This window comes from Rattus norvegicus, chromosome 5 (assembly GCF_021556685.1).
Source record: "Rattus norvegicus strain SHRSP/BbbUtx chromosome 5, alternate assembly SHRSP_T2T, whole genome shotgun sequence".
Taxonomy (NCBI): Eukaryota; Metazoa; Chordata; class Mammalia; order Rodentia; family Muridae; genus Rattus; species Rattus norvegicus.
Genome location: NC_141538.1, coordinates 153,405,030 through 153,431,163, shown reverse-complemented (window position 1 = coordinate 153,431,163; position 26,134 = coordinate 153,405,030). Strand labels below are relative to the sequence as shown.

General features: G+C 55.0%; 1 protein-coding gene across 3 annotated transcripts in view; it reads right to left on the bottom strand.

Annotated features, from left to right (window-relative positions):
* Positions 1–380: 380 nt before the first annotated feature.
* Positions 381–26,134, bottom strand: part of Runx3 (RUNX family transcription factor 3) — a 58,571-nt gene continuing 32,817 nt past the window's right edge. Inside the window, 5 exon segments of one of the 3 annotated variants that reach the window (NM_001411778.2) lie at positions 381–2,870; positions 6,589–6,738; positions 14,697–14,801; positions 22,750–22,906; positions 25,069–25,337. In NM_001411778.2, coding sequence (NP_001398707.1) covers positions 2,338–2,870; positions 6,589–6,738; positions 14,697–14,801; positions 22,750–22,906; positions 25,069–25,337 — 1,214 coding nt within the window. In that variant the 3' untranslated portion in view covers positions 381–2,337. 3 annotated transcript variants of the gene reach the window in all.

The following is a 26,134-nucleotide window of genomic DNA, read 5'->3' as shown; positions in this document are numbered from 1 at the left end:
GAGGGATCCTTATCCCCACACCCCCTCACTAGGGCTTCCCAGAGAGGACCCCACTGAGAACCTGTTGGCTGGCTGCTCCTTCAACCTGTCCCTCCCCAAATCTGCATCCAGGGGACAGATAGGACCATGCTTTTGCCTCTGTGTGATGGGCATAGCCAACTGAGGAAGAGAGGGTTAGTGTAATCTTGAAGGCCCATCTGATGTTCTGGGGTTCTAGCCCAGCCAGGGTCTCTCTAACTGCCTTGAAGGAGTTGGATTGTGGACTTCCCAGCATTGGGATATCTCCCCCACACAGCCAGTCCAACCATATCCAGTCCCCCCCCATTTCCTGCCCAAGAGTAGGGGGTCTCACCCTCCTCCATAACTCTAGAAGCCAGGCATCGGTCCTCCACAGATCTGTTATATTATTGTAACAAATACAGCTTTTCTCTTACAGTTAAATAGTACCCAAGACGGGCAGTTGGTCTGTACAAGCACGTTGTGCTAAAAACAACAAACAAACAAACACACAAGCAGCCTATAGTGCAAAGCAGGCCCTCCCCTGTCCCTCAGTTTGGAGACCACTTCAGGAAGACCTGCCCACAGCAGGCAGGATACCTTAAGGATCGGTACCCACCCACACACTTAGAGCAACATCGTATCAGCCTTTCAGGTTCTTGTGCTTTCTTTCTTTGTAGCCAGTGCTTTTCAAGTAGCACTTTAAAGTAGCCTTGCAAATAGGAACCACCGGTTTTTAAACCCCTCTAGGCTGCCTGAGCCTACTGTAGGATCCACGACAGACTCGGCCTTCACTGTTAATCAGGGATGAGAAAGGAGTTTTGGGGGCAGGGCGACTTTTCTATCTCCGCACACATTTTGGGGTATCAGGAAGGGTAGTTGTCTGGGATGGCTTACACAGTGCTAGGTGCTGGGATCCTGAAAGTACCTTTCTTGGTGATTTGGGACAGTCTGCACCATGGACCAGTAGCGAAGCGAGTAGGAGGACAATGGGTCTTAGCTGCTTCCTGAGAAGAGGTGAGAAGGCCCCTCTGGGTGCAGGGAGCTAAAAGGTTACCCCAGCTACTTCCAAGAGATAGAATTTTCTTTTCCTCCAGTAAGAATGGGACAAGAGAAACTGCAACCAGAGGCATTTGCTCAGGATTGTGGGGACCCCCGGGACCCCCTGGCCTGCTAGAGTGCATTCGTGGCCGTCAGGCCCAGGCAATGGGGCAAGCCAAGCACCTGCCAGAGACCCTCACTAAGGAGCCTTGTAAAGGACATTTCAATGGCCACAGAGTACGTGCCTCACTGAGTTTGAAAAAAAAAAAACAGCCGTGGGCCAGCTCTGGTAACAACTTTTTAACCTATCCCACGCACCATCTCCCACAGATCTAAGATGACATCTGACCTCTGCTTGGACACCGCTCTGCTGCTGCACACCTCGCCAGAGACTCCATATGGCCGCCTGGAGTATCTGGTCCCCCTCTGTGAGGAATGTGTGGTATGGAGGTGGCAGGATCCTAATGACATCACACTAGCAAGGGGTTGGGCTTTCATACACAGGGACGGCCACCTGCCAGAGGTTTTAGATGCTTGAAGGAGTCACCTTTCTTTTTTTTCAAGGTTGTTTGCCTCTAGGTACAAACAAGTTGGGAGTGGGAGTGGGAGCTGGGAGGCCAGGCCCAGAGCAGCCTTGGCTGGACCTACTGAGCAGGGCTAACCACCCTATAGATCCCCAAGGTTTAAGACTTTCTGCCAGTAGGCAACTCAGGCTGGAGTGTGCTGGACAGTGTTGAGGCCATCCTTGTTTTTAGGGACCTGCCACTGGAGATGAGTCTGCTCTGGGGCCTGGTGTTTTCAGGTAAGCTAGACCTGATCAGGGGCTTCTTGCCTGGAGTTATGGGGAAGTCCAGCTGGGGACTCTTGTGTGTGTGTCGTGGCTCCTCCACGAGTCACACAAGAAACCATCTCAGGGGTTGGAGTTTCCAGTTGACAAGTATGGATGCAGAGAGAGGGTTGGTCCCCAGGGTGCAGGGTGAGAGGAAGTCCAGACATCTTTGAGCCTGAGTTTCTCTTGCCTCATGGGCAGGGGTAGCCTCCGATTCCGGAATTAATCCTGGGCATGGCTGAAGACAACAGAGGTGGGTTTGGGATGCACAGGGAGAGAGGACATTGATTTGGGCCGGCGCAGTGTCCTGTGGGAGCTCCCCACTTCCTCTGTTCAAAACTTGTGGCTGGACAGAGCTCTAGGAGCCATAGCCAGCTCTGGCCCCTGGGACCAAGCCAAAGTTTGTTTTTTTTTCTTGTAGCCTCGGGCTGGAGGGACAGATTCTGCTGACCCGAGAGTCCCTAGGGTGCTCAGTAGGGCCGCCACACGGCCTCGTCCATGCGGCCCGGTGTGCTCAGGGCCGTGGGCGAGTTGCTGTGACTGCCGTCGGCTTCCACGCCATCAGCCTGGCCCAGGCTGGGGTTCATGAGATTGCCTGCTGACACCGAAGCGCCGGTGGGGCAGGAGGTCAGCATGCGGGTGGGCGAGCGCTCGCCACCTCCGGCAGCTGCCATGGAGAACTGGTAGGAGCCGGAGGAGGTGCCATAGAAGAGGTGGTAGGGCGCAGGGTTGGCCTGAAAGGGCCCGCTCTGACTCTGCGGGGCCCCCGGGTAGGGCGGAGGGAGGTAGGTGTGGTGGAAGCGGCTGCTGGCCGGCATGCCGGCCACGCTCAGGCCGCCCAGGCTGGTTCCCGATGGTGTGGCACTGTAGGGGAAGGCGGCAGACATGGCTCCCGGGTAGTGCATCCTTGGGTCCGGGAAGCGGCTCTCTGTGAGGCTTTGCAGCGTAGGGAAGGAGCGATCAAACTGGCGGGGGTCCGAGAAGGGGTTCAGGTCTGAGGAGCCTAGGGACAGACAGCAAAGGGGTCAGGTGCATAGGCCAGGCCCACTGCGGGCTCTCTCGTACTGTGGGGTGGTGACCTTCCTGGGTATCTCTTCCTCGGGCTGGGCTGTGCAGGGCTGTGCCCTGTGCAGGGGACTCTCCCTGCAGATCCGGTATGAGTGGAACTCTTGGCCAGAGCAGAGGGGACAGTCCTCCCTCCCTCCTGTGTGTCTTTCCCAGCCTGCTAGAACAGACACTAGACAGGCCTCCCACCTCCTTCTGAAGAGCTGGCAAGATCAAAGGTGTGAATAGAGTCCGTGTGTGTGTGTGTGTGTGTGTGTGTGTGTGTGTGTGTGTGTGTGTGTGTGTGTGTAGGTTGGGGTCTTAGCTGAGGGGGGATCTGCTTGACCTCACCCCCACTTCCTGAGCCTATGTCCCTCAAGGCTGCCCTGCATTCATGTTGGTCACACAACTACACTCATGACAGCTTCATCTGTCTCTGTTGAAAAATTAAATACTAGCTGGAGGCACCTGGGGGTCCCAACCACACAGCAAAACCAGGGGTGTGGAATTCTCAGGGAACTCCAAGATACGGGTTGCCAATCTACACACCTACTTTTGGGATCATGGGAATCCCAGCATTCACACGGGCTTTGGAAACAAACCTAAATTCATTGGTGGGAAAACAGGGACCCAAGCGAGGGAGAGGCATGAGGGTCACACAGCACACTGTCCTGGGCCCCAGCACTGGCCTCTTTGTGGAGGCAGCTGGATCTCACTGTGGCTTCTGGAGCCATTCGATCACCCTGGCTTTGACTCTCACTCCCATGTGCCCCTTGTCAAGTCACTTAACCTCTCTGCACCAATTTCCCAAGGATCTAGATCACATTTAATAAACTTAAAATGTGGAGAACAGAGCCAGGCCCAGCAGCCTGTGGTGTTCCCTTTGTCTCACTGCCGCCGCTGCCACATCTCTTGCTCTGGGTCCCCACAAGTGGCTGCTTTGGGACCCTGATAACATGAAACCCTGACCTGGGACCCTCCTGGTACCCTGGCACCAGTGGCAGGGGATAGAGTGGTGGCCCAGAGCATTGGCCTGTCAAACCTCAGCTCTTCTGTCTCCTTCATCACAGATGAAAGGCCAGGGGAGACCCTAGCCCTGGGCTAGCATGGTGGTTGCTACTCTGGGTGAGCCCTCTGGCCATGATCAAGATGTGCCTGAGGAGTCAGAGCTCAGGCCTCCTGTCTCTGGGCTCTGCCCAGGGTGTCAGGTGCCCTCAGGTGTCTGGTATCCCTTGGGTCTCTGGGGTATGCATCAGTGCCTCTGGGCCTGGCTGCGGGTCACCATGAAGGGCTGCCCTTGCCTCCAGGTGAGGAGAACAAACAAGGGGCAGGCCACTGGAGCTTTCTGAAATAAAACCTGGGGACTCCTTGGCTGGTCAGTGTGTCTTGGGGCCTGGGAGGGAGAGGCGCCTGATACCCATCTCCTGAGGAGAGACTGCTGCAAAGTGAGAGGATGTTGCATACTGATGTCTGCTGGCAGGGGACCCTGCTCTCAAAGCAGACCAAACAAGACTTGTGATGGGACAGTGGGACTCCGGTCCTGCAGTGGAGAGGCTCAGACACGTGGAGCTCTTACTGCTCCCTCCTGCCTCTGTCCTCACTGCTCCAGCTTCTCCTCCAGAGTGATGGAGAACTACCTGCCCCAGGTGCCCCCCTGGACTCTCAGCATCTTCCTCAGACTCCTGTGCCCACACTCAGCCTCGAAACCCCAGGAAATCTGAGCTGCTGAGGCCACTGTCAAGCAGCCAAGCTAGCAGCTCAGGGAAATGTTTATTTTCTCCAAATTGCCCCAACTGCTGCCTACAGCTGAATGAGCCCTTTGAGCTGTGAGAAGCCCCCATTGTGGGTGTCTGCAGAAGGGGGTGGGTACCCAGTCTTGGCATTGCCCGCAGTGTCCAAAGCTAGGGGTCAAGGCTGTTAACGGGCACTGAGGGAAGTGGTGGGGCATCCTGAGGGGAATCCCACCAGGAGAGAGGGCCAGAGAATGTCTCTTCACTCATGAGCCTGCCAAAGCCACTCTGTGATAGAAGCCTCTTCACTTTGTGGATGACGAAACACAGGCTCAGAGAAGTTAGGCGACCTGCCTAAGATGTGGAGAACAGAGCCAGGCCCAGCAGCAGAGCTCGAACACAGCCAGCATAAGGCAGAGCTCGAACTGGTCAGGTTGACAAGATGGCCAAGGATATGTTTCTTCCCTAGGGTATCCAGGACTCTCTCCTAAACACCAAAGGGCCAGTTGGAGCCACTGTGGGTCTGAAGAATTCCATCTCTGGATTCAGTAAGAGAAGGCATGCTGTCCTGGCCATATTAGTTAGGTGAGGCCCAGGGCTGTGGGGAAGCTGATTCTGGCTCCTGGGAGCACACAGTCCAAAGACCAGGCTCTCTCACTTGACATTCTTCTCTCCTGAGAACCGATGGACAGGAAGCACTCTTGAGCACTGACGGCCTCTGGGGGGTCCCGGGCTAGACCCCATCCCTTTTAGGCCAGTCTCTGTAGATGCTGGCCTGTGGCGGGGTGAGGTAAAGGCAAGCTCCTGGAGTTAGGTATGAGGTAGACGCAGAGCAGTTTTCTAAAGGGCCCAGGGCTCAAAAGCCAAATCTCCAACTCAAAGGCCCTGGGTTCAGGCATGCTGAGGCTAGGGCTTGAGCTAGCCTCCTGGCACACTGAGGGATGGCGCTATGCCCCTGATACTGTGTCACACACAGAGCACGAGAATAGTAATATTCTCAGCAATGCCTTCCTCCTGCCCCCATGGAATGACCGGTGTAGAGAAGGGCAGAAGGTAGGGAACAGAGATACCAGCAAATAGCCCAATCTGACCCTAATGTTTAGGCCCCTCTCAGGCCTCTATATGTCTCCACTAGGGAGACACTGGACTCAGCCACCAGAAGGCCCTGGTCCTCTTCAGCTTCAATTCAATCAGGGCCACAGTGGCTCTGAGCCAGCACTGGTGATCTGAAGGGACAGGTACCACACAGGGCAGCAGCTAGCCCTCTGGCCTCTGTGGTTTGGCATCTGCCCCTGACTGGCCCGAGCCAGCTGCATTTAGCCTCCTGTCTCCGGCTTCTCACAGAAGTATGATGCCAGCCACGGGGCTGGTGAGGCACCTGCCCCATGTGGGCCAACGGCACACTTGCTTGCAGCCCAGCTGCCTCATCTGAGCAACCCGGGCAGAGCCCGACCCCAGTGCTCTCTGTTCCTGTGACTCTGCATGGAGAGACTGAGTTAGGCATCCTTTATCATAATTCCCGGTGTGACTACCAACCCAGCCCTGGGAAGAGATAGCCTCACCCCATTTTTCCTCATGCATTGTGAGAAAGCCGAGGTAGCAGGGCTGTGTATAGAGTGGGGACACAGTTGCCACGGCTCTATGGACACCGCAGGATTACCCTCATGTCCCTGTGGACTAATGAACTTCAGAGGGAGGGATGGCCACATCTGTTCACACTCATCCCAGGGTCAGGCACCGTGCATGAGTCAGGGAACATTTGCTGAGGGAGTGGGCAAAGGCTTGGTACAGAGAAGCCCTCAGGAGACCTGGGAGTGTAGACTGCAGACTGCCCCAGCTGTCCACCAATAAACAGTGGGGGAGCCATCTTCCCCAGGGAGTTGGCCTGGATCCTAGATCCTTATCCACCCCCCTGCCTGTTCCCTGTGGGTCTCTGCTCCTCCATACCTTGGATTGGGGTCTGGGCCTGGCTGCTGAAGTGGCTCGTGGTGCTGAGAGAGCCACGGGGGCTGGGTGTGCTTGGTGTTACACGCATGCGCAGGTCTCCGAAGCGGTCGGGGAAGGCTTTGGTCTGGTCCTCTATCTTCTGCCGGTGCCCTGTGAAGCATGGGGAGTCCATCAGTCACTACAATGCCTTGCCCTGCTGGGAAGTTCTTTCTGGAGTCTATCTTAGGTCTCTGTGGAACTCTCTGATTTTCTGAACAGAACTGAGATCGGGCTGACTGATCTCTCCTCAGAATGGTCATGCTTAACATCACACCCGGGGCTCTGACTGAACGAGCACGCCATGATGTTCAGCTCTGATTTACCTAAACCTCCCCAACATGGTATGACAGGTAAGAGTACCTAGGCAACAGGCCTAGCAGAATGGTTCAGGTGGGCACGTTGCCAAGGAATCAGGAGAAGCCACCAGGGGTGATATCACCCTTTATCCCTCAGCACCCTACACTCCATGCACCTCATATTTCATGCATCCCTGTGAGGGCATGAGGCTGTGGACCAGAATGTTGGTCACCTGGCCCTGACCAACCTAGCCACCCTCCGGCTTGTCTCCCCTTGGGGCCTCGGGGAGGGTAGAGGGGTGTGTGGGCTTCTGGTTCCTGCGAGGGCACAGTGTACCTGGTGGAGTGTCACATTTAGGAGACCGCCAGCCCTCACCACCTTCTGCACAGCCACAGTCTGGGAAGGCATCCCAGGCAGGCTGTGCACCTGCTGAGGGCTGAGGGCCACCTGGAGTCCCAGGCCACAGGCACTCCCAGTCACCTATCTCTCGTTTCTCAAACAACACACCAGGTTTATAAAACAAAAATGAGCCCTGGCCAGTGAGGGCCCATAACCAGTAGCTCTCACGGTTCTCTTCCCAGCCTCTCTTTGGGTTCATGTGAATGGAAACCACAGAGGAAGATGGCACTCATGGAACTTTCTAAACAGGGTGTCTGATTGTGTCACTTTCTCCTGGAGTGACACTCCTGGAAGCTCAGTGTCCCGGCCTCTGAGGTGAGAACAAGGACCAGCCTCTCAGAAATGCCCTCACTGCCACCCTGGCTCATGAGGGTGACACAAAGAGAAACATTACTAGATGTCCCCCGAGCCTGCTTGTCACAGCCCCTACAGGTGTAGCTGCCTCTCATTCCTGTCCTCAATAGTCAGCGATTCTGAGTGTCCCCTTTTCGGTCCACCCAAGCTCAAACCTCCTGTTTGGCATCTCTGCCCAATTCCCAAACACTAGCCCCTTCTGCCTCAAGGCTTTCTCTGTGACAACAGGGACTGTGGCTCAGAGACATGCAGAGGCTTGTCTGAGGTCACACAGCATGTCAAGAATGGCAGGGAAAGTGTACGAGGGTGTTCGGTGTGAGAAGTTTGCCTGAGTCTTTGGGTCCGGGGTGACGTGGATTCCTCTTAGATGGACAGAAAGGTGGGCAGTACAACCGAGTCTTTCCCTGTTCTTCCTGAGGATGAATAAATGGCCCCAGGGCTGGAAATGCAGGACTTGATCACTGACCACAGACCGCTGGGATGAGGGATCCGAGGAAGCCATGGGAAGAGCCTAATTCATGACTTTGAAAATGGGACCTCATGGTTTTGGGACCTATGGACCTCAGAGCTCCCATACCTGCCTGTCAGAGGTCCAGATGGGCACAGGACAGCCTCAGAAACCGAGCAGGGGTTCCTGAAAGGCACAGTTGCAGGTGGCCAATAGCGGAGGAACCCTGCTGTCCTTTCATGAGGTACCAGTCAAGTCCAGCGGTCTGCTTGGCAGCAGCTGTCACCACCCCAAGACTCTAGGAAATGATGGGGAAGGTGTGGCCTGAGTCCTGCCCCACCCCACCCCCAAGTCTGTGATGAGACAGGCAAGATGGCTGGGGACTGGGCAGAAGGAGGGGCTTGTGGCTCACTGAGGATGCCTGGCTGGTGTCATGATGATATCATATCGTGTCATGGCATGTCTCTGGTTCAGTAGAAGTGGCGGAGCCCAGCTCTGAGGCTACTAGAGATGTGAGGGGTGATGAATTCCAGGACATCTCAACAGGCAGGAAGCCCACCGGATAGATGGAGGCTGAGGGCTGACCAAAAGGCAGCTTAGTGCAAGGAGTTGGGTGTCTCAGTCAACCACACGCTCTAAGGCAGCCAATGAGGCTACAGGAATGCTGGCGTGTGAAACCTCAGGCCTGCTGTCACTGATGAGCGAAGTCCCCTGGTTCTGAGTCACAGTACACTGTGTTTGCAGCTGTTCCTTTGGCCATCAGGAGAGCAGAGCAGGCTTGGGGTGAGTGTGTGCTCAAGGATGGGCCCCAACAGGTGTGATCTGGAGCTCACTTACTTCACTCCGGTCTACCCTGAGCTATAGCGGCATCCTTAACACACTGACCACAGGAAGTGTTCCTCCAGGCCCAGGGTTCCTTCTGTACTCTCTCCCCTTGGAGTTCCCACTGGTCAGAGCTGACCCTGAGCCTTCAAAGCCAGTGGAGACACCCCCACAGTGGCTTACCCAGTGCTCCCCCATGGTGAAGGGCTGACTCCCTGAGAGAGAGGACACCACAGGACTGCTTCCTGGGGCTGTGCAGTACTGAAGCCATTGCTGGGGAGAGGCAGAGGGGAGTCTGCTGACCCCACATGGCCAGGGCGCCAGAGAGTCTCAGAGCCACGAGGCTGAGGCTCTCATGCTGGGAGCAGAACTGAACGGAAGTGCCTGACCTGTGCCCGGGGAGGAGGTGGGCCACAGAAAACGCCTTTCATTCCTTTTCCCACCGCAAAAGAGCGTGGAGCTGTCTGGCTCCCTCAACCACTTGGGTCTCGCCCTTTGGTGCTTCATACTCCAGTGGTCATCCTCCCACCACCCCCACAACCTGCTCACTTATGTCCCCTGCCTTGGAGAGTTACTGACTTAAAACCACAAGAAGTTAGCATTGGTCATACGGGGCTCCAGTCCCTAGTGGAAAACTCCTTTACAACCTCTGTCCTTAGTGTGGGACAGCCTTGGCCAGAAAGTCTCCTGGCCTGTGGACCTACCCCAAGAGCCCTGTGAACCTCCCTGAATGCAGTAGGAAACAGAGGAAATTGGAATCTGCTGGACACAGCGAGCTCTCTCCATAGCAGGCAGGAGGCACACCCCTGCTGACCCTCATAGCCTTCCCATGAGGGAGCGCCGACATACCCCCATTGTACAGGTGGGAACACTGAGCCTGGGAAGAGCCACTGATGGCTGATGGCTTTATATGAGACAACTGGGCAAGGCTCTCCCCAGAGCCCATCTCAGGAAGGGTCCTGTGAGGCTCAAGGCATGAGCACCACAGTGTTGGGGCCCAGCCCGGAGTGCTCTCTGCACTCAGAGGAAAAGGATTGGGTGTCTTAGTCACTTTTTATTGCTCTGATAAAACACTGGGAGCAAAAGTAACTTGGGAGGGAAAGAGTTGTTACTCCCAGGTCACATGACTCTGCCACTGAGGAGCAGGCCAGTCAGTAGGCTCCTCCATGGCCTCTGCTCTTCAGCTCCTGCCTGCAGGTTCCTGCCCTGACTTCCCTCAGTGATGGAGTTATGACCCGAGAGCTCCAAGACGAGCCCTTTCCTCCCCAGGTTGCTTGTGGTCATGGTGTTTCATCAAAGCAAGAGGAACCCTAACTAGGACACAGGGTCTCAGTGGACGCCTGAAGGGTTCTGCCTTGCTTTGAAACTCAGGGTTGAGTCCCAACCACACAACTACTTCAGCCCACCTTGCTTTCCTCCGAACCTTGCCTCAGTTTCCCTATCTGTCAAGGGGTTGCCATCCTAATCCCCGCCCTGCCCCCAGGGGTAGATGATCTGGTAAAATAGAGTCCTCATGGGGAGAGGGATGTCTGGGGAATGGCCCTTGACCTGTAGGACTTTGTTTGAACTGCTTCAAGCAGGGAGTCTCTGATCACAGTGAGTGTCTGGGTCCCTGCCCACAGGAGGGCAGATCCCAGCCAGCTCACTCCAGGGCCAGTGACCCCAGGCCCATTGCAGACAGCCATCATTCAGTGGTAGCTTTGGGAGAGTTGTGGATTCCCACAGGGCTTCCCCTGTTCCTTCTATAAAATGGGGACACTTAGAGCCTCCCCTTCACCGTAAGGGTGGAGTCAGGTTTAAGAGGTACACAGCCCAGTGGGACCTACCTTCATGGGAGGTGTCAACCCTGCTCTGACCTGCCTCCCACTCTTGGGTCAACAACTCCCATTGAGCAGAGCTAAGCCATTAGTGGACCCTACAGACAGGTGACAAACACCGAAAGCTCTAGACTGGAGATTTCCCAGGGATACAGAAGTAGTCTAGTTGGGGTTCCCTATGGCTCCCAACCAGGCTAACATTGGTTTCTCCACCTGCCAGAGCCCTGGTGTCTCCTGAGCCAAGCATCTGCCAGGGTTAGTCCCTGCCGGCAGCAGGTGGGGCAGGCGGCTGGAATCACAGTGCCTGGCGGACCATACTTGTGACTTTAAGGCCACAACCCTTTGAAAGGCTCCCTTTCCCCTCCCAGCACCCCCACGCCCACCCGAAGTCTCAGAGATGGAAAGGTCACGAGGTGAGGCTAAAACCTGGAGCGAGTGCCTCCAACCGAGGAGAACTGGGCTCCGGCTGGCAGGGGGCCAGTTCCAAGTCTGGCCTCAAAGAGGCAGGAGGTAGGATGCAGAGAGAGAGGGGGGGGGGGTAAAGTCCGGTAGGGCCCTGAGAACAAGGTGAGTCCCAGCCATCGGGTTCTGGGCTGGTCCAGAGCTTCCCAGCAGCCTCCCTACAGCCTGCAACCCACACACAGCAGCCACTGTGCGCCTGCCGCCGCCCGCCGCTCGAGCTTGCTCTGCGGCCTGTGGGGAGATTTACACCGGACTCGGATCAGCCGCTCCGATGGCAGGCGGGTGCCGGGCCTGGGGTGGTCTGCTGTGAATTGGCCCCCTGTGAGCAGATGAAAACCAGTGGTGGCTGGGCAAGGAAGCTGGCTGGCAGAGGGCCAGTGGCAGGGAGGTAGCAGGCTCCCGCCCAGGGCCGCAACTGGGGCTTCCAGGCCTGGGCCTGATTAGGGGAGCTGGGAGGTCTGAGGTTAACCCTTTCCCTTCTGCCGGGCGGGTTCTTTCGGATCTGCCAGGACTTACTTGGGTGCTCCCAGGCTCTGGGGGACGGAGTGACCAGGAGTGGCCGTCTCTCTGGGCCCAAGCATCCTGCTCTCAGCTTGCCCACACCTGGAGTCCAGGATGACACCACCCTTTAGTTGTCTCCAAGGTCCAGGTATGGCACTGGGCCATTTTGCCTGCCCATACTAGGTCCCAAGAGGCCACACAACTATTGGACTACTTCCTTTAGGACTGAACCTCAACCAGGAAGTCCTCCCATCCTGCCCACTTTGCCTACTATGGCTTCCTCTCAGCTTTGCTGAAGGGAACGTGTGATGTACTTAGCTCACTCCCGACATATTTAAGGAATATCAACTACATGCTCCTGCGGGCATCTTCAGGGCCAGGAGCAAGAGGCAGACATGCAAAAGAGAACACTGGTGTGGTGGAACATGCAGACTAGCACAGAGGCGTAACTCTGGTGTGGGAGCAGCTGTGCGAAGGCCCTGAGGCAGGACTGTTCCTGGCAGAAGCCAGCAGCTGGAGTGGGGAAGAGGGTGCAAAAGAGGAAGAGGTCACCACCAGATTTGGCAGGGTCACGAACACTTTAAAACTTGTTTCCCCCTTCCTCCTGTGGAATGTGAGGCCCAGGAGAGTGAGAACCAGCAGGTGGCAGGTATAGCTTGTGCCTGGGAAACTATTTGTGGAAATTGCATATGTGCACATTTAGAAGAGAAGCTTCCAGGCTGTATCCTCAGCCTCCAGAAGGGCATGGAAGCTGGGTCCCACACTTTTGGTAGCAGCACCTGCTGAGCCTGGAGGATGGGATTAGTTGTTCCCCTGCTGCCAGTGTGGCCAGCTCCCACCCCACCTCCCATCCCAGTGCTGGATCCTGCTCAGCAGCCTGCCCCTGCATCTGAACCAGTCCCCAGTGACTGGGAGGAATCCATCAGAGACAGAGGCCACACAGGCAGGAAGCCACTGAGCCAGCCTCAGCCCCAGCTGGCCACCCGGCTGCAGGCTGGGCACACTCTGCAGGGAACTAGAGGGGACCTACCTGGCCACAGAAGCCACAGCTGGGCCTCAGGGATGCAGGACTGCCATTCAGGCTCAGGACCAGCCCTACCCACCCACAAAGGCTCTGACCTCACAGGGGTTGGCAAGCAGAGTGAGGGGAAACTGCAGAAACCAGAGAGCCAGGAGGCTGGTCAGGCCTCTGAGGGGTGTGACACTTCCTATAGGATAGTGATAAGTCAGGAACCTTATGATCTCCCAGACCACACCCTCGGCTTGAACCTCTGGGAGACCCGCTGGAACCTGGAGCTGCTATGGCAACCTCAGGCAGTGGCTCTACACCCCCAGGGTATGGGATGTGACTGAGGGTCAGTTCATGGAAACACTGCATGAGGCTGTGGACACAGGGTTCCTCAGTGCTGCCGCTGTGTGTGTAGGGTCTTCCCCTTTATATAGGGAAACTGAGTCCAACAAAAAGGAATGCTAAGCACATTGGATCTAGAGAACAGGAACTGGAGACCTGATTTCTGGGCCAGAAGTTAGCATATCCCAAGGATGGGATAACCTGGAGTAATTGGGAGAACAGCCCCTCTCCTCTGCTCTGTTCCCCCCCCCAAAAAAGGCTATTAAGAAAGCCCAGAGAGGGATACAAAGTGTCTTAAGTCACACAGCAATCTCAGCCTCTGACCCTAGCCACCTTTTCTTCCTGTTTTGTCCCCTCTCCCAGCCAGCTTATTCCTTAAAGGGCCCTCTAAGGTATGATGGGTTGGGGAACCAAGAGAAGGTGGTCAGAGGACTCACCAGTGGCTCCCTGGGCAGGCTGACCCACATCCTCACCCACAAGCCTCAGGAAGCACAGGGCTAACAGGTGTACACAGGATACCCTTGGAACCTGCAGGCACTGCCTGGCCACTTGGAACCTCTCTATCCTGTCCCCTCCCCACCCTCTGACTCCCAGACCCACTGTGGGCCAGGATCAAGTCCGATCAACCTCCTTCACAGAGAAGGCATTCAGTGCCCGTCTCCTACGGTTGCTGAGGTCCTGGCTGAGGCTACTGCCTTCAGTCACCTCCATAAGTTGCTTTGTACAATGTATCCATTGCCTCTGCATAGCAGCAGCCTAGGTAATTGCTTGTGCAAACCCATTTTTCAGACAAGAAACATGAGGCTGAAAGGGACCAGCCCAAGACCAGCAGTTCAGGGGATGGGAGACGGTGACTCTGAGGAAAAGTGACTTCCTCAAGTCCATTGTCCATCTCTGGACCCTTCCCAAGAGCTACCTGCTGGAACACTAGGCGAGGGCTGAAGCCTGACTCCCAGCTGGAATGGCTCTCCCTAATGTAGCCCTGATGAGCCACACTCCTTTGAGTTTCCTGAGCACCAAGCAGAGGTCCCAGGTCCTGCCCTCCTGCCCCAAGCCCTGGCAGCCTGAAGCAGGAGCACATCCCTACTGCCACAGATCAAAGTCCCCATAAGCACTGAGCCATCACCTCCCTGTGCAAATTCCGCCCCCTGCCGCAGACACAGATGGGCTCTGATGGACCCGGAATTGTGGTGTGCAGTTGATACTAGTTGATACTTAGTACACACCCACTGCATTCTGGATCTGCCTGGATCCTGTAGCCAGTGTGCCTGGGCTCTCAAGAGCCAGGCCTTTCAGAAGTGGGTGTGGCTTCATGGCACTCTGGGTAGCTGTTTCCTTACAGAGGCAGAAGCAGCTGGGGTGCAGAGCAAAGTGGCCTAAGCCCCATCTCAAATGCTGCCCGTCACGGTGTCCTTCCTCTTTCCTGCTGTCCCTAGAGAGGCTGGGTCATCTTGGTCTCCTTGCTGACCCTGCAGAGCCTGGGGCTGAGCCCAGAGGGCTTAAGTTTAGCACAGAGATCCTTGGAGTTCTTGGAGGGGGACACAGAGCTACAGGTCCAGCCCCCTGGTCCCCTTCTCCCCTGGACCCTTTGCCCTGACTAGGGCTCAGTAACACTTACGTCGGGGTTCCCGGGGTCCATCCACAGTAACCTTGATGGCTCGGTGGTAGGTGGCCACTTGGGTAGGGTTGGTGAACACGGTGATTGTGAGCGTGAAGCTCTTCCCTGCAGAAATCAAGGCAGGAGTTGGATGAGTGAAAGGCTCATGCACAGTCCCTGGGCCTCCCTCTCTGCCACCAGACCCCAGCTTTAGTCCCTTCTGATCATGGAGAGAAGGCAGGGAGAGTATAGTTCAAGATGCTGGGCTTGGAATTCAAGGCTACAAAAGGTGTGGCCCTAGCTGTCCTACTACACAGGGCCCTCTTGACTTCCTCCCTCCATTCTAGGACTATATTTTTGCGATATTCTTTCTATTTAGGGACTCGTGATTTTGAGGTAAAGATCTCAGATGGGTGTGTGCTTTTCCCTGGGAGTACTCAGTGATCTTTATAGAAAAAAAATTGAGCAAACAAAACATATTTTAAAAGAAGAAATCCCACCCCCAGTTCCACTGGCCGAGACGGACATCACCATTTGTCCTTTCTTTTCCACTCTTTGGGGCGGAACAGTTTTACACAGTTGCGATGGTGATAACATCCATAGCCTTTCTTCTTTCCTTTTGTTTGCTTTTTCGAGACAGGATCTCTCAATGTATCCCTACCTGTCTTGGAACTCAATGTATAAACCCGGCTGGACTTGGAACTCACAGAGATCCACCTGCCTCTGCCTCCCAAGTACTAGCACCTGTCTTGTTCATTTGTTGATTTATTTTATTTATGTATAAGAGAATTTTGCCTGCTTGTATGTATGTGTGCCGTGTGTGTGATCTGGCACCCACAAAAGACCAGAACAGGACGTGAGATCCCCTGGAACTGTAGTTACAGACTGCTGTGAGCCACTGTGTATGTGTTGGGAATCAAACCCAGGTCGTCCCCTGCAAGAGGAGCCAGCGCTCTAACCACTGAGCTGTCTCTCCAGCCCCCTGTCTTGTTTTCTTTCCTTGTGGCATTACAAGTTCTCTGGAAACTCCAATTTTTAATGGCTGTGAAGTATTCCCCTGACAGAAGTCTCAGCTTTGATTGGTCCACCCCCTTATGTCACCTTAAGTTCTTGCTGTTGTATGCAGCTGGAGCTGTGAGAGGGCCAACAGGGGAGTGGTAGACAGGATTGTTATTTCCAGAACCCTGTTCTATTTTTAGATAGACGTTTGGCTTCAATGTCTCCATTCAAAATTCCTCAGAGGGGGAAAATCTTTTAAACTAATACTTTTTTGGTTTTTTTTTTTTTCTCTTTACCATTTAGAATATGACCTTCCATGTGTCAAAATCTCTTGTCTACATCTCTTCTCTGTAGACTTCCTCCCAGTGAATTGCAAGAGGTGTTGAGGGAGTGTGTCAGAGACCCGGGATGAGTTTGTGGGGGGCCAATCTTGACTCTCTTGGGACACAGACCTCATCATGAGTGACGTGAGGCCACACACATCATCCAAATACCACTGGCTTCTGTCTATCACAACGGAAGATCTTCAATTTCTCTTGATTTTGTTTGCCTTTCTTGTATTAGTGAGACTGAAACTTTGTCTTCGGTCACTATCCATCACCAGAATCCATCACACATCACCACCTCCGTTCCTGAGACTTCCCCCTTGGGGCTTGAGGGCCTTTGACAACTGCTCCGACTGAAGCTTGTTCACAGCTATGGGCTGTGTGAGTGGCAGCTACCACAGTCTGATTTCTTTTTTTTTTTTTTCTTTTCTTTTTTTTAGAGCTGGGGACCGAACCCAGGGCCTTGCACTTGCTAGGCAAGCGCTCTACCACTGAGCTAAATCCCCAACCCTCACAGTCTGATTTCTAACCTCAGCCCTTTCTCACACTCCGTTCTCTTTCTCTCTCTTTCCCTTTCTCTCCTCATCCCTCTGTGTGTGTGTGTCTGTCTGTCTGTCTGTCTGTCTCTCTGTCTCTGTCTCTCTTTCTGTCTCTCTCTCCCCCTCTCGTTCTCTTTCTCATTGGTAGCTTCTACAGTCCATGTTAGAGGTCTCCCAAGGCAGGAAATAGATGAAGGTGTACTTTCAACATACTCTACCATGAAGGCTCTGAATGGTGCACAAGGCCACCTCAGGGTGAAGGGACATCAAAGGGCAAGCCTGATTTTTCCACATCTTAGTCATTCTATCACTCTGTACGCTGGCTGTGGCCAGGGCTTCGTGTCTCTGCCTGCTTCCCCAAGATCTAGGCCAGCATCATTACCATTTAAGAGGAGACTGGGTGGGTGGGGACAGGATAGGACTCCACAGACATCCGAGCCTGTGGTCCCCTCCTCCAGCTTTGCTTCTGGGGATTGAATCTCAACCCCAGTTAGAGGCTTGGGAACCCCCCTGGGCAGCCCAAGTCCAGGCATTTGTGCCCCTTTGGAGTGGCCCCCAGAGACACCCTGGAGCTACTGGAGGCAGGTCATGGTAATGGTGTCCTTAGGAGAGGACCAGTTTTCATAGTCCTGCTGTACAAGAAGACACAGACAATCTCATTGTTCTCTTTGCTCAAGGGAAAATTCTAGCCCCGGAAACAGGAGCCGCCTAAGCATGGCTAAGGCAGCCAGTCAGCCAGCTGAGCCTCCAAACTCAAGGGCTTCTGGGAGCATGCAGCACACCCTGGGAAATAGACCCCCTCACTGGGAGGAGGTCTCTGAGGCAGCCAGCAGAGCCCAGGATACAAAGGCATTTATCTTTGGAGGTTTGAATTAGGAAAGTCAGCTTAGCCCCACCCGTAGGTCAGAGACCATTTGCTTGATTTCTGGAAAGAGAAGTGCAGACAGTCTGGGGACACAGGGCAGGTGGCCTCAGACTCCTTTCTGCTCCCCTTGGGGACACTCTTCTCTCTGCCTTCTCATTTTGAGGTCATTTCTCTCCTAGACTCCTCCTCCTAACCAATGAGGCACCAAGGGGAAGTTGAAGTGGCTGTCTGACCTCATTGCTTCTGGGGCCACAATGAAGGGGGTGGGTAGGCTGATACCTGGATCCTTAGCTGCCAGGGCTCCAGATTGAGGGCTAAGTCTGTACTGGAGAGTTGCCTTTTCAATAAGGACTTTCCCTAGCTGCTTTATTTAAAAGGTGACGTTTCAGAGGCCAGGGGTGTGTGACTTCAGTGGTAGAAGGTTTGTCAAGAATACTTGAGGGGTTGGGGATTTAGCTCAGTGGTAGAGCGCTTGCCTAGCAAGCGCAAGGCCCTGGGTTCGGTCCCCAGCTCTGAAAAAAAGAAAAAAGAAAAAAAAAAAGAATACTTGAGACCCTGGGTTCCATCCCCAGGGTCAAAAACCCTTAAACAGAGTGGAGATTTTCAATTTGGCCTCTGTGGTTGACCCTTCTTAGGCATAGCTCAGGCTAGGGATCTGGGACAGGAAAATTTGCAATTGTCTTGTCCCCAACCCCTAACTGGAAGAGCCTCTCTCAAGCCAGAGTGCAAGCCACAAGCCACAGAAGTATAATGAGAAAAGCTTGTGACCTTGTCACCAACAAGCGACACAGACATTTACAGATCACGTGCAGTCCTCCTTGATTTCTCTGAATACTCTCGATGTTCCTCATACAGTCAATGTTATGATCATCACCAGTACCACTGCCAGAGCTTACTATGCTATCTGTTCCACAGAAAACCAACATACCATGATCCTCTCCTCCATGGCTAAATGTAGCTGTTCCCCTCCACAGCTCCATGTGCCTCCTGCCCCAGGACCTGTATAAAGTTTCTTTGCAAAATTCACAAAGTTCACTTCAGAATCTGCCTGATTGCTCTCTCTCTGTCTCTGTCTCTGTCTCTGTCTCTCTCTGTCTCTCTCTGTCTCTCTGTCTCTGTCTCTGTCTCTCTCTGTCTCTGTCTCTCTCTCTGTCTCTGTCTCTCTCTGTGTCTCTGTCTCTGTCTCTGTCTCTCTCTCTCTCTCTCTCTCTCTCTCTCTCTCTCTCTCTCTCACCAAGCACAAGCACACAGGAACCAGAGTGTTACCCTATCTCTCCCATCCTACTCCCAGTCCCCAGGATGCCACCCTATGTATGATAGAGACTGAATTAAATATTTTAAATGCACCAATTTTCCAGATGCAAAGACTGAGGCTCACAGAGGGGCTGTGGTTGTCCAGTTCACACAGTATCTAAGCAGGACCCACAATCACACACACAACTATACACCTGCCACCCTGCCCCAGGAAACAAACCACACGCCACTCCTGAGCTCACCAGCAGATCTCAACCACCCACAGAGCAGAAAGGGAGTCAGGACATTAGGTTTGGGGCTAAGAGCAAGAAACCTTAAGAAAGATAGTGAACCACGCTGCCCCCAGTTCCCAGTCCTCCTCTTAGTGATGCCCAGTGTGAGCGTCTCTCTGGTACAGGAAGCTGAGAGGAAGATGAAGGACGTGGCTGGCTGGGCAGGAGCCCCAACCATGCTATGGGGCCAGGTCACAAGGCCAGGAGTTGCGACCATGGAACTGTGTAGGCTAGCCTAGCTGGTGGGGGTTGTGGGTGAGTGTAGGAAGGCTGTCCGGTTCAGGTGTGTGGTATACACTGCAGCCCTGACCAATCAGCAGCCTCAAGAGGGGCAGGAAGTATGATTGGGATAAGCCCCGCCCACAGGGCGGGGTTCCTGGGGCCTCGCCTCAGCTCCGTAACCCCCACCCCAGCTTCAGTAAAACCCGTTAATCCCTTGTCTAGTGGTCCCAACAGGCTGCACCTACAGCTCTCACCCCAAGCTTCTCTTCACGCACCTCTGCTGCTTCTTAGCCAGTTAATGACAAGGTGCGCTGAGACTCCTCCGTGCCTAGAAGACAAACTGGGGATTTGCCGTGGTGAAGAGGCAGGAGAGCAGCAGCCCTTGGGTGGATGTGTGCTCACTAGAGTTAATGCACATGTGGACAGATGAGTGTGTGTGTGTGTGTGTGTGTGTGTGTGTGTGTGTGTGTGTGTGACAAACACACACACACACACACACACACCTAACACTACATAGGGCTACAAAGAATTTTTCCTAGAAGGGAAAAATGTACTTAAAACAAAAAAACTACCACCACAAACAACAACAACAAAACTTCCTAAGCCATAAACCTAACTCAATTTTACCTAAACGGAAGCAAAATTGTGGGTTCTTTTGATAACTACTGAATTTTTCAGAGGATGGGGGTCTTGTTTTGCTTCTGTCTGGAGGGATGAGGATGTGGCTCAGTGAGAGAGCGTTCATCCAGCCTGAGTCTGGACCAGGCTTTGAAACCCAGCTCTGAAAAACAGCCAAACAGAACACCCCGCCCCCTAAAAAACCCTCCTCACTACTCTAGAGAATTTCCCCATCTCCAGCAAATCCTGGCACAGGCCACACACAGGACACTAGGTCACATTCTCACTTTGAGTCCTGTCATCCCGTGTTGAGGGGGTTCTGTGAAGCGAGTGCTGTCCCACTGCTTGCGTGGAGGAGGCGGAGTCTCACTGGGTCATTTACATATTCGGATCCGCATCTGCAATGAATGGCTTTTCTTTGGAGCTACTACGCAATGACGGAGATTGGCGATTGCTGGTAGAAGGTGACCGTGGCCCCTGAAGGAAGCTGAGGTGCAGATTAGGAGACATTGAGGGCAGGGGGCGGTGCAGCGGCTGGCCTAGTCGCTGGCTGGCTAACACTCCTTTCTGTTCACACCTGCAGTAGTGTGAGAGTACCGGGGTACTGGTGCATGCCGGGTGCTAATGCATGCCTTTCCTTTTTGGAAAGGGTTCTGGGATTCAGACAGAAATCAGGATTAAAAAAAAAAAAAGCCAAAATTCTTGGGTCCTCTAGCCCAACCTAAAGTGGCTCTTGGTGTCAGTCGGAGGCAGGGATTTCCCAATTGGTGGGACAGGCATGGCAGAGGTGTGGCACCATGCCCTCTGGACCTCCTCACCACCCTCCTCACACTAGCACCTCCACTTCTCCCACTCAACAGCGCACACCTTTTGGGTTTCCCCCACCCCCGGCCAAACCACACTGCAATCAGAGACTCAGTGAGTATCAGCGCTCAAAGAGACCTCAAAGGTTCTTCCAGTGCCAACCATTGAAAGTACAAAATCTCTCTCATGTACCTGGACCTCAGTCTCTGAGAACCCATACACTTGTACTAGTGTCTTTAACCCCCCATCTCATTAAATGTGCTATTATCACCCCCCCCCCCATTTCACAGATAAGGAAATGGAGGCACAGAGAGGTTAAGTCAGTTTCCTAACGCCATCCAGCAAATCCTTAGCTGGCTTGGTACTCAAGCCAAGGTCAGCCGCCCTAGTTCAGACGGGAAAACCAGAAGCCAAGAGCTTTGTCCAGAGTTCTCTGGGCATGGGGATGTCATGGGGCTTCCTCCTCCCCTCCAGGACCAAAAGATCCAAGAGCCTCTTAGTGATACCTTCAGTGATACCTTAGAAACCCTCTTTGAGGGGCCTTGGATCTGGGGTTACAATTCACTAAGAGATCATCTGTGGGCTGGGTATGGTAGCACACACCTGCCACCCTAGCACTTGGGGGGGCTGAGGCAGCACTGACAATCTGGGGTTAATCGCGACATAACAACTCCCAGGCCAGCCTATACTACACCATTTGTGAGACTGCCTCAAAATAAATAAAGCAAAAGTGCTTTCCAACAGCGGAGAGGCCACAGTAAGTTAGAGGATCAGCCATCTTTTCTTCCCTCCCCCCCACCTCCCAGGAGAGGGAACAGCATGGAGAGAGAAGGGAGCTCTGAGTGTCTAGTACCTTGTGGGGTTCAGGGATCCCACTTCACTTTCTACCAACTTCCCTAGGGACTATGCGCTAATGAATCCCTGTCACCTGGACCCTATACCCAAGACGTGCCACTCAGGGCCAGGCCTTCGATTAAGTTGCAAAGGGCTCAGGGACTGGGGATGACAAAGGGGGCTTGGAGACTAATTAGGAGCAGCAAGGAAAGCTTAATTCATAAAAGCAAACATTTTCCACCCATCAACCTGCAACCAGTTAAGGGCTACGTTTGAAAGAAATCTGTGCGCGGGGAAGGGAGCCAACAGGAACAGGAAATGTTCGAAGGAATGTAAACTATTTCAGTTTCATAAAAAGTAACAAGTAAACAGTTATTACATGCAAATAACACCCTGGTTCTAATTAATGCCGAAAAGTAAAAAATATGTTTGACATTTGTATGTATATACTGAACGGCTGCAGTGCACAAAATGGTGCCCAGATGCCCGGTGGGAGCAGGCTGGCAGCTCCCAGGGAACTCCAACCTTGAGAAGGTCTTGTTTATTGGTGTTGAAAAGTACCATCTCGCCCCAGCCATAGCAGCCAGGAGCCTGCTCACTTCCTAACCCGGAGGGCTCCCAGAGCTCAGGAAGGAGACTGCTCAGCCACTTCTCGGGTAGCCGGCTAGGCTTAAAGCCGCAGATCCCCCCTATCCCCAGGGCATGGGAACAGGGAGGGCGCCTCCACCCCAAAGTTACGTGATGACGGGTTTCGGGTCCCAGCAACCTCCCACTCAACAGCCCCTGGCGGCAGCCACAGCGGCGTCTGGTCCCGCTTTCTTGCTACTACGGGGTGGATCAGACCGGGGCAGGTCAGCCAGCGTGAGCCTGGGGCTGAGACCGTGCAGCCTTCAAACTTCTCTTTCCAACATCCATCACCCCACTCGGAATTCTCTTTTTGAAAGAACCTGAGCTCTGGGGAGACTGCGTCCCTGGGAGATCACAGAGGGCTCCTATCCCCTGGGAAGAGTGGCTGGGACGCCTCAGCCCCAACTGAAAGACGTCTACACCCTTCTTGAGCTGCGCACACTGGAACTTCCCTCAGCATCTTTTGTGAGATCACAGATGCTAATGGGGAAAGAAGAGCACCAGAGGCTACAGAAGTTGCTAAACCCTAGAACCTGGGAGAAAACTCCCCTATACTATAGGAGATCACAGACCTATCCACATAAAAGGGCGGTGTGCTGCCTACCGGAGGGAGACTTGCTGTCAGACAGCACCGGGCCTGCAGATCTGTTTCCGGGGCTCTTCCTGAGACCTAGAGGTTCCCCCAATTCCTATCCCAGAGTTCTTCCTGCTCACCTCGCCCGCTGCGGCCCACGAAGCGGAGGTCGTTGAACCGGGCCACTTGGTTCTTCATGACAGCGGAAGCGTTGCGCAGCTCGGCGGAGTAATTCTCGTCATTGCCCGCCATCACGGTCACCACCGTTCCATCAGGAACATCCCCCAGTGCCACCACCTGAGGAAAGAGGACTGCTTAGGAAGGCTAAAAGGAGGGGCTCACGCAGCTGCCTGCCTGAGTCCCAGGCTCGCTGAGGAGTTCTGAGTCGGGGGTGGTAGAGGCTTAATGGTGTGTAGATCCGTTCCCAACACAACCAAACCCAAAATGATGAACTTTCTAACCCCCATACCCAAATCTTGGATCCAGTGACTGATGAGAGCCCCAAGAAGGCACCCGTTTTTATTAAATTAAGTCTAAGACAGAGCTGTCAATCAGCAAGGTCACAGGTAAGGGTGGGGCGGCAAGGAGGCTACACTGCTCTCCGCCAAAGAATCGGCAACCGTAATAACGGGGCTAACCCTTGCAATCAGTTAAAGCATTGGCCCTTTGGGGTACGAAATATGGTCCTGCAGTGTGACCAAGGCCCAGTTAGATGGCCTCAGCGGAGCCTGGATTCGTTCTGCAGAGAAAATGCAAAATGCAAACCAAACTGCTGCTTTGCAAGTTGATCTAGAAAACCTGGGGCCAGAGGCCGGGTGGTTTCGATAACTGAGCTTGTACCTGCTGGGAACTGTTGGATGGGTGGGCGGAGATGTCCCTTAAATGTCATCTCTCCCCCCTCCTTCCCACCCAAGGCGCATCAAGAGGCAGATGCTTTTTGAACCAGACTTTAAACAGAGTCACAGCCATTTAAACGTGGCTGCCGTGTGCAGGGACTGGAGATCCAGATGGTAAAGATTTCAAGGAGAAAATGTTTGGGGTCTGATTAAAAAGGCCAGATTTCCTGTCAACATCCTGTCTTCTTTTAATTTCAAAGATTCCTTTTAAGCTCCAAGTGACAGTAAAACCTCCGATCTGACGATTACAGTCACACGGGTCTCCTCCCCCCTCCTCCCCTCCTCCCCGGGAGATTTCCCCCGCTGGTATTTTAAGATGTCACCCGGGAGACCTCAAAGAGTCACTAGTCTTTTTTTCCCCCCTTTTCCAATTTGAAGTCTTAATGGGAGCAAGGAGGACCTCAGCTGCCAGCAGCCGGCGTTTCCAGCCGCTTCGGGCATCACTACCTCCCCAGTCGCTGTCCTTCCTACTCTGTCCTTTCTCACGGCAGCTGCGAGAGGTTTAGGGGAAAACCAAGGCGTTTTCGTTTCATCTGGCTGCCCCCCTTAACAAAAAGAAAAGAAAAAGAAAGAAAGAAGAAAACGAAACAGTTGCCTATCCCTGGTATAGTTGAAAAAATAAATTCTCTGAAGGACTCCGGGCAAACAGGATGGAGGCGCTCCCCAAGGCTCTGCCTATCATTAGGGATGCAGAAGGTCGGAGGCAGCCCTTTAAGACCGGCCTACGGCCGCCCTGTGCAAAATTTCAGCCGGCGACGTTGAGAGTGTGGGAAGGAAGTGTTTCTGCAGCAGAGCAGGAGGCTCGGCGCCTGCCGCTGGGTAGGCCAGGCCCTCCTCGCCCTCTGCACCCTACACCTCCCGGGTCCTCGCCCAGCTCTGGCGGTCCTCATCCCGGTTACGGGTTAGGCTGTGCCAAAGAATCTGGAAGTCCCAGCCCGCCGGTTTCCATGCACTGTGCAGGGCCCTGCGAAGGCCAGGTGGAGCGGGATATAGCCCCGTCAAGCTGTCAGTGCAACCGAGAAGGAGCGCCCCAAATCTCCGTGTCCTGCGGGCAGCGAGGCCGCGGTGCACCGTTCTCAGCGCGGGGTTCCGGGTACTGGCTCCTGTAGTGGGAGCGGCGGGAGTACCCCCCACGCCCAGTTCTCCTGGACGCCCTTCTGGTATCTCTCCTGACTGATGTCACCATATTTCTCTCTGGACCCGGGCTCAGGCAGCGGGGACACCCAGGTTCCTTTCATGTTCTGCCGGGCCTGGGCTCCTGCAGCGTGGGTGACCAGGCACTCCTGTGTTCTGCTAGCCGAGTGATCCCCTTTCCTCCCACCCCAGTACCTCCCGTATTCTCTGAGTCTTGCGGGGTCGCCTGGAGTTCAGCGGGGGGTCCTTCCGGGAGTGGGATCCTGCAGTAGGGGCGCCCGGGTACACCACGCCGGTGTCTTGCCAGCTGGGTGACATCCCCTTCCTTGTCCTAGCAGCTAGGTCTCCCCAAGTCCTCCCTTGTCTGGGCTCCTGCATTGGGGGCGCCCAGGTTCTCTCGTGTCCTCCCGGCTCGGCCCCTGCACTCACCTTGAAGGCGACCGGCAGCGTCTTGTTGCAGCGCCAGTGCGAGGGCAGCACGGAGCAGAGGAAGTTGGGGCTGTCGGTGCGCACGAGCTCTCCCGCGTGGTCGGCCAGCACGTCCACCATCGAGCGCACTTCGGGCCGGGTGCGGCCGCCGGGGCCCGCGGCCGCCTGCGCGCTCAGCGCGCCGCTGTTCTCGCCCATCTTGCCGCCGCCGCCGCCGCCGCAGGGGAAGGCCGTGGAGGGGGGAGTGAAGCGGCGGCTGGTGCTCGGGTCTACGGGAATACGCATGCCGCGGCCGTCAGGGCGCGGGCGGCCGCAGCCGCGGGAAGCGGGAGGCGGGAAGGCGGCGGCTCGGGGCCCGGCCAGCGCGGGGGAGGGGCGTCGCCGGGAAGGGGGACGCCCCGACGGTCGGCCGCGCGCCCGCTAGTCCCGCATCCCGCGCGCGCGGCCGCCCCACCGACTCAGCGGCCGCGGCCCCAGCCTGGATCCTAGAGAATCAAGTGGCGGCGCCGCGGCCGCCCGCGCGGGGTTAGTACCCGGGGCCTCGGGGCGGGGCCGTGCGAGCGACGCGGGGCGCAGCCAATCGCAGCCCCCAAGCTCGGGGTTCGCCGTGGAGGACCGGGTGGCTCGGGCCCGCGCGAGCCAAGCAGGGGCCAGGCTCCTCCCTGGAGGGTCTAGACACCCGGGTCCCGGGAGCCGCGCGGAAGCCGCGGTCCCCTGGAGTCAGGAGCAGCCGCTGCGACCTGGGCAAAAATCGGTTTCCAGCCTCCTGGGTGCGCCTCGGTTCCCCTCCCTCGAGTCGCAGCCTGGCTGCTTCAACTCTAAGTCACCGCAGCCCGGAACCTGCACCCTCAGCTGGTCACCGCGGTGACACCCAAAGACTGGTTCCTCACTCCCTCCACTCCACAAACGATTTTGACCCTAGAGTTTCCACCCCACGAAGGATTCCACAGCTCTGCGGGGCCTTGGCCCTCGCCTCTGTGGCCTCTGTGTCAACCTTCGAGGCAGACAGAATGGGGGTTGTCACACGGACCAGCAGTGGGATGGGGACAACCACCCTGTTCCTGCC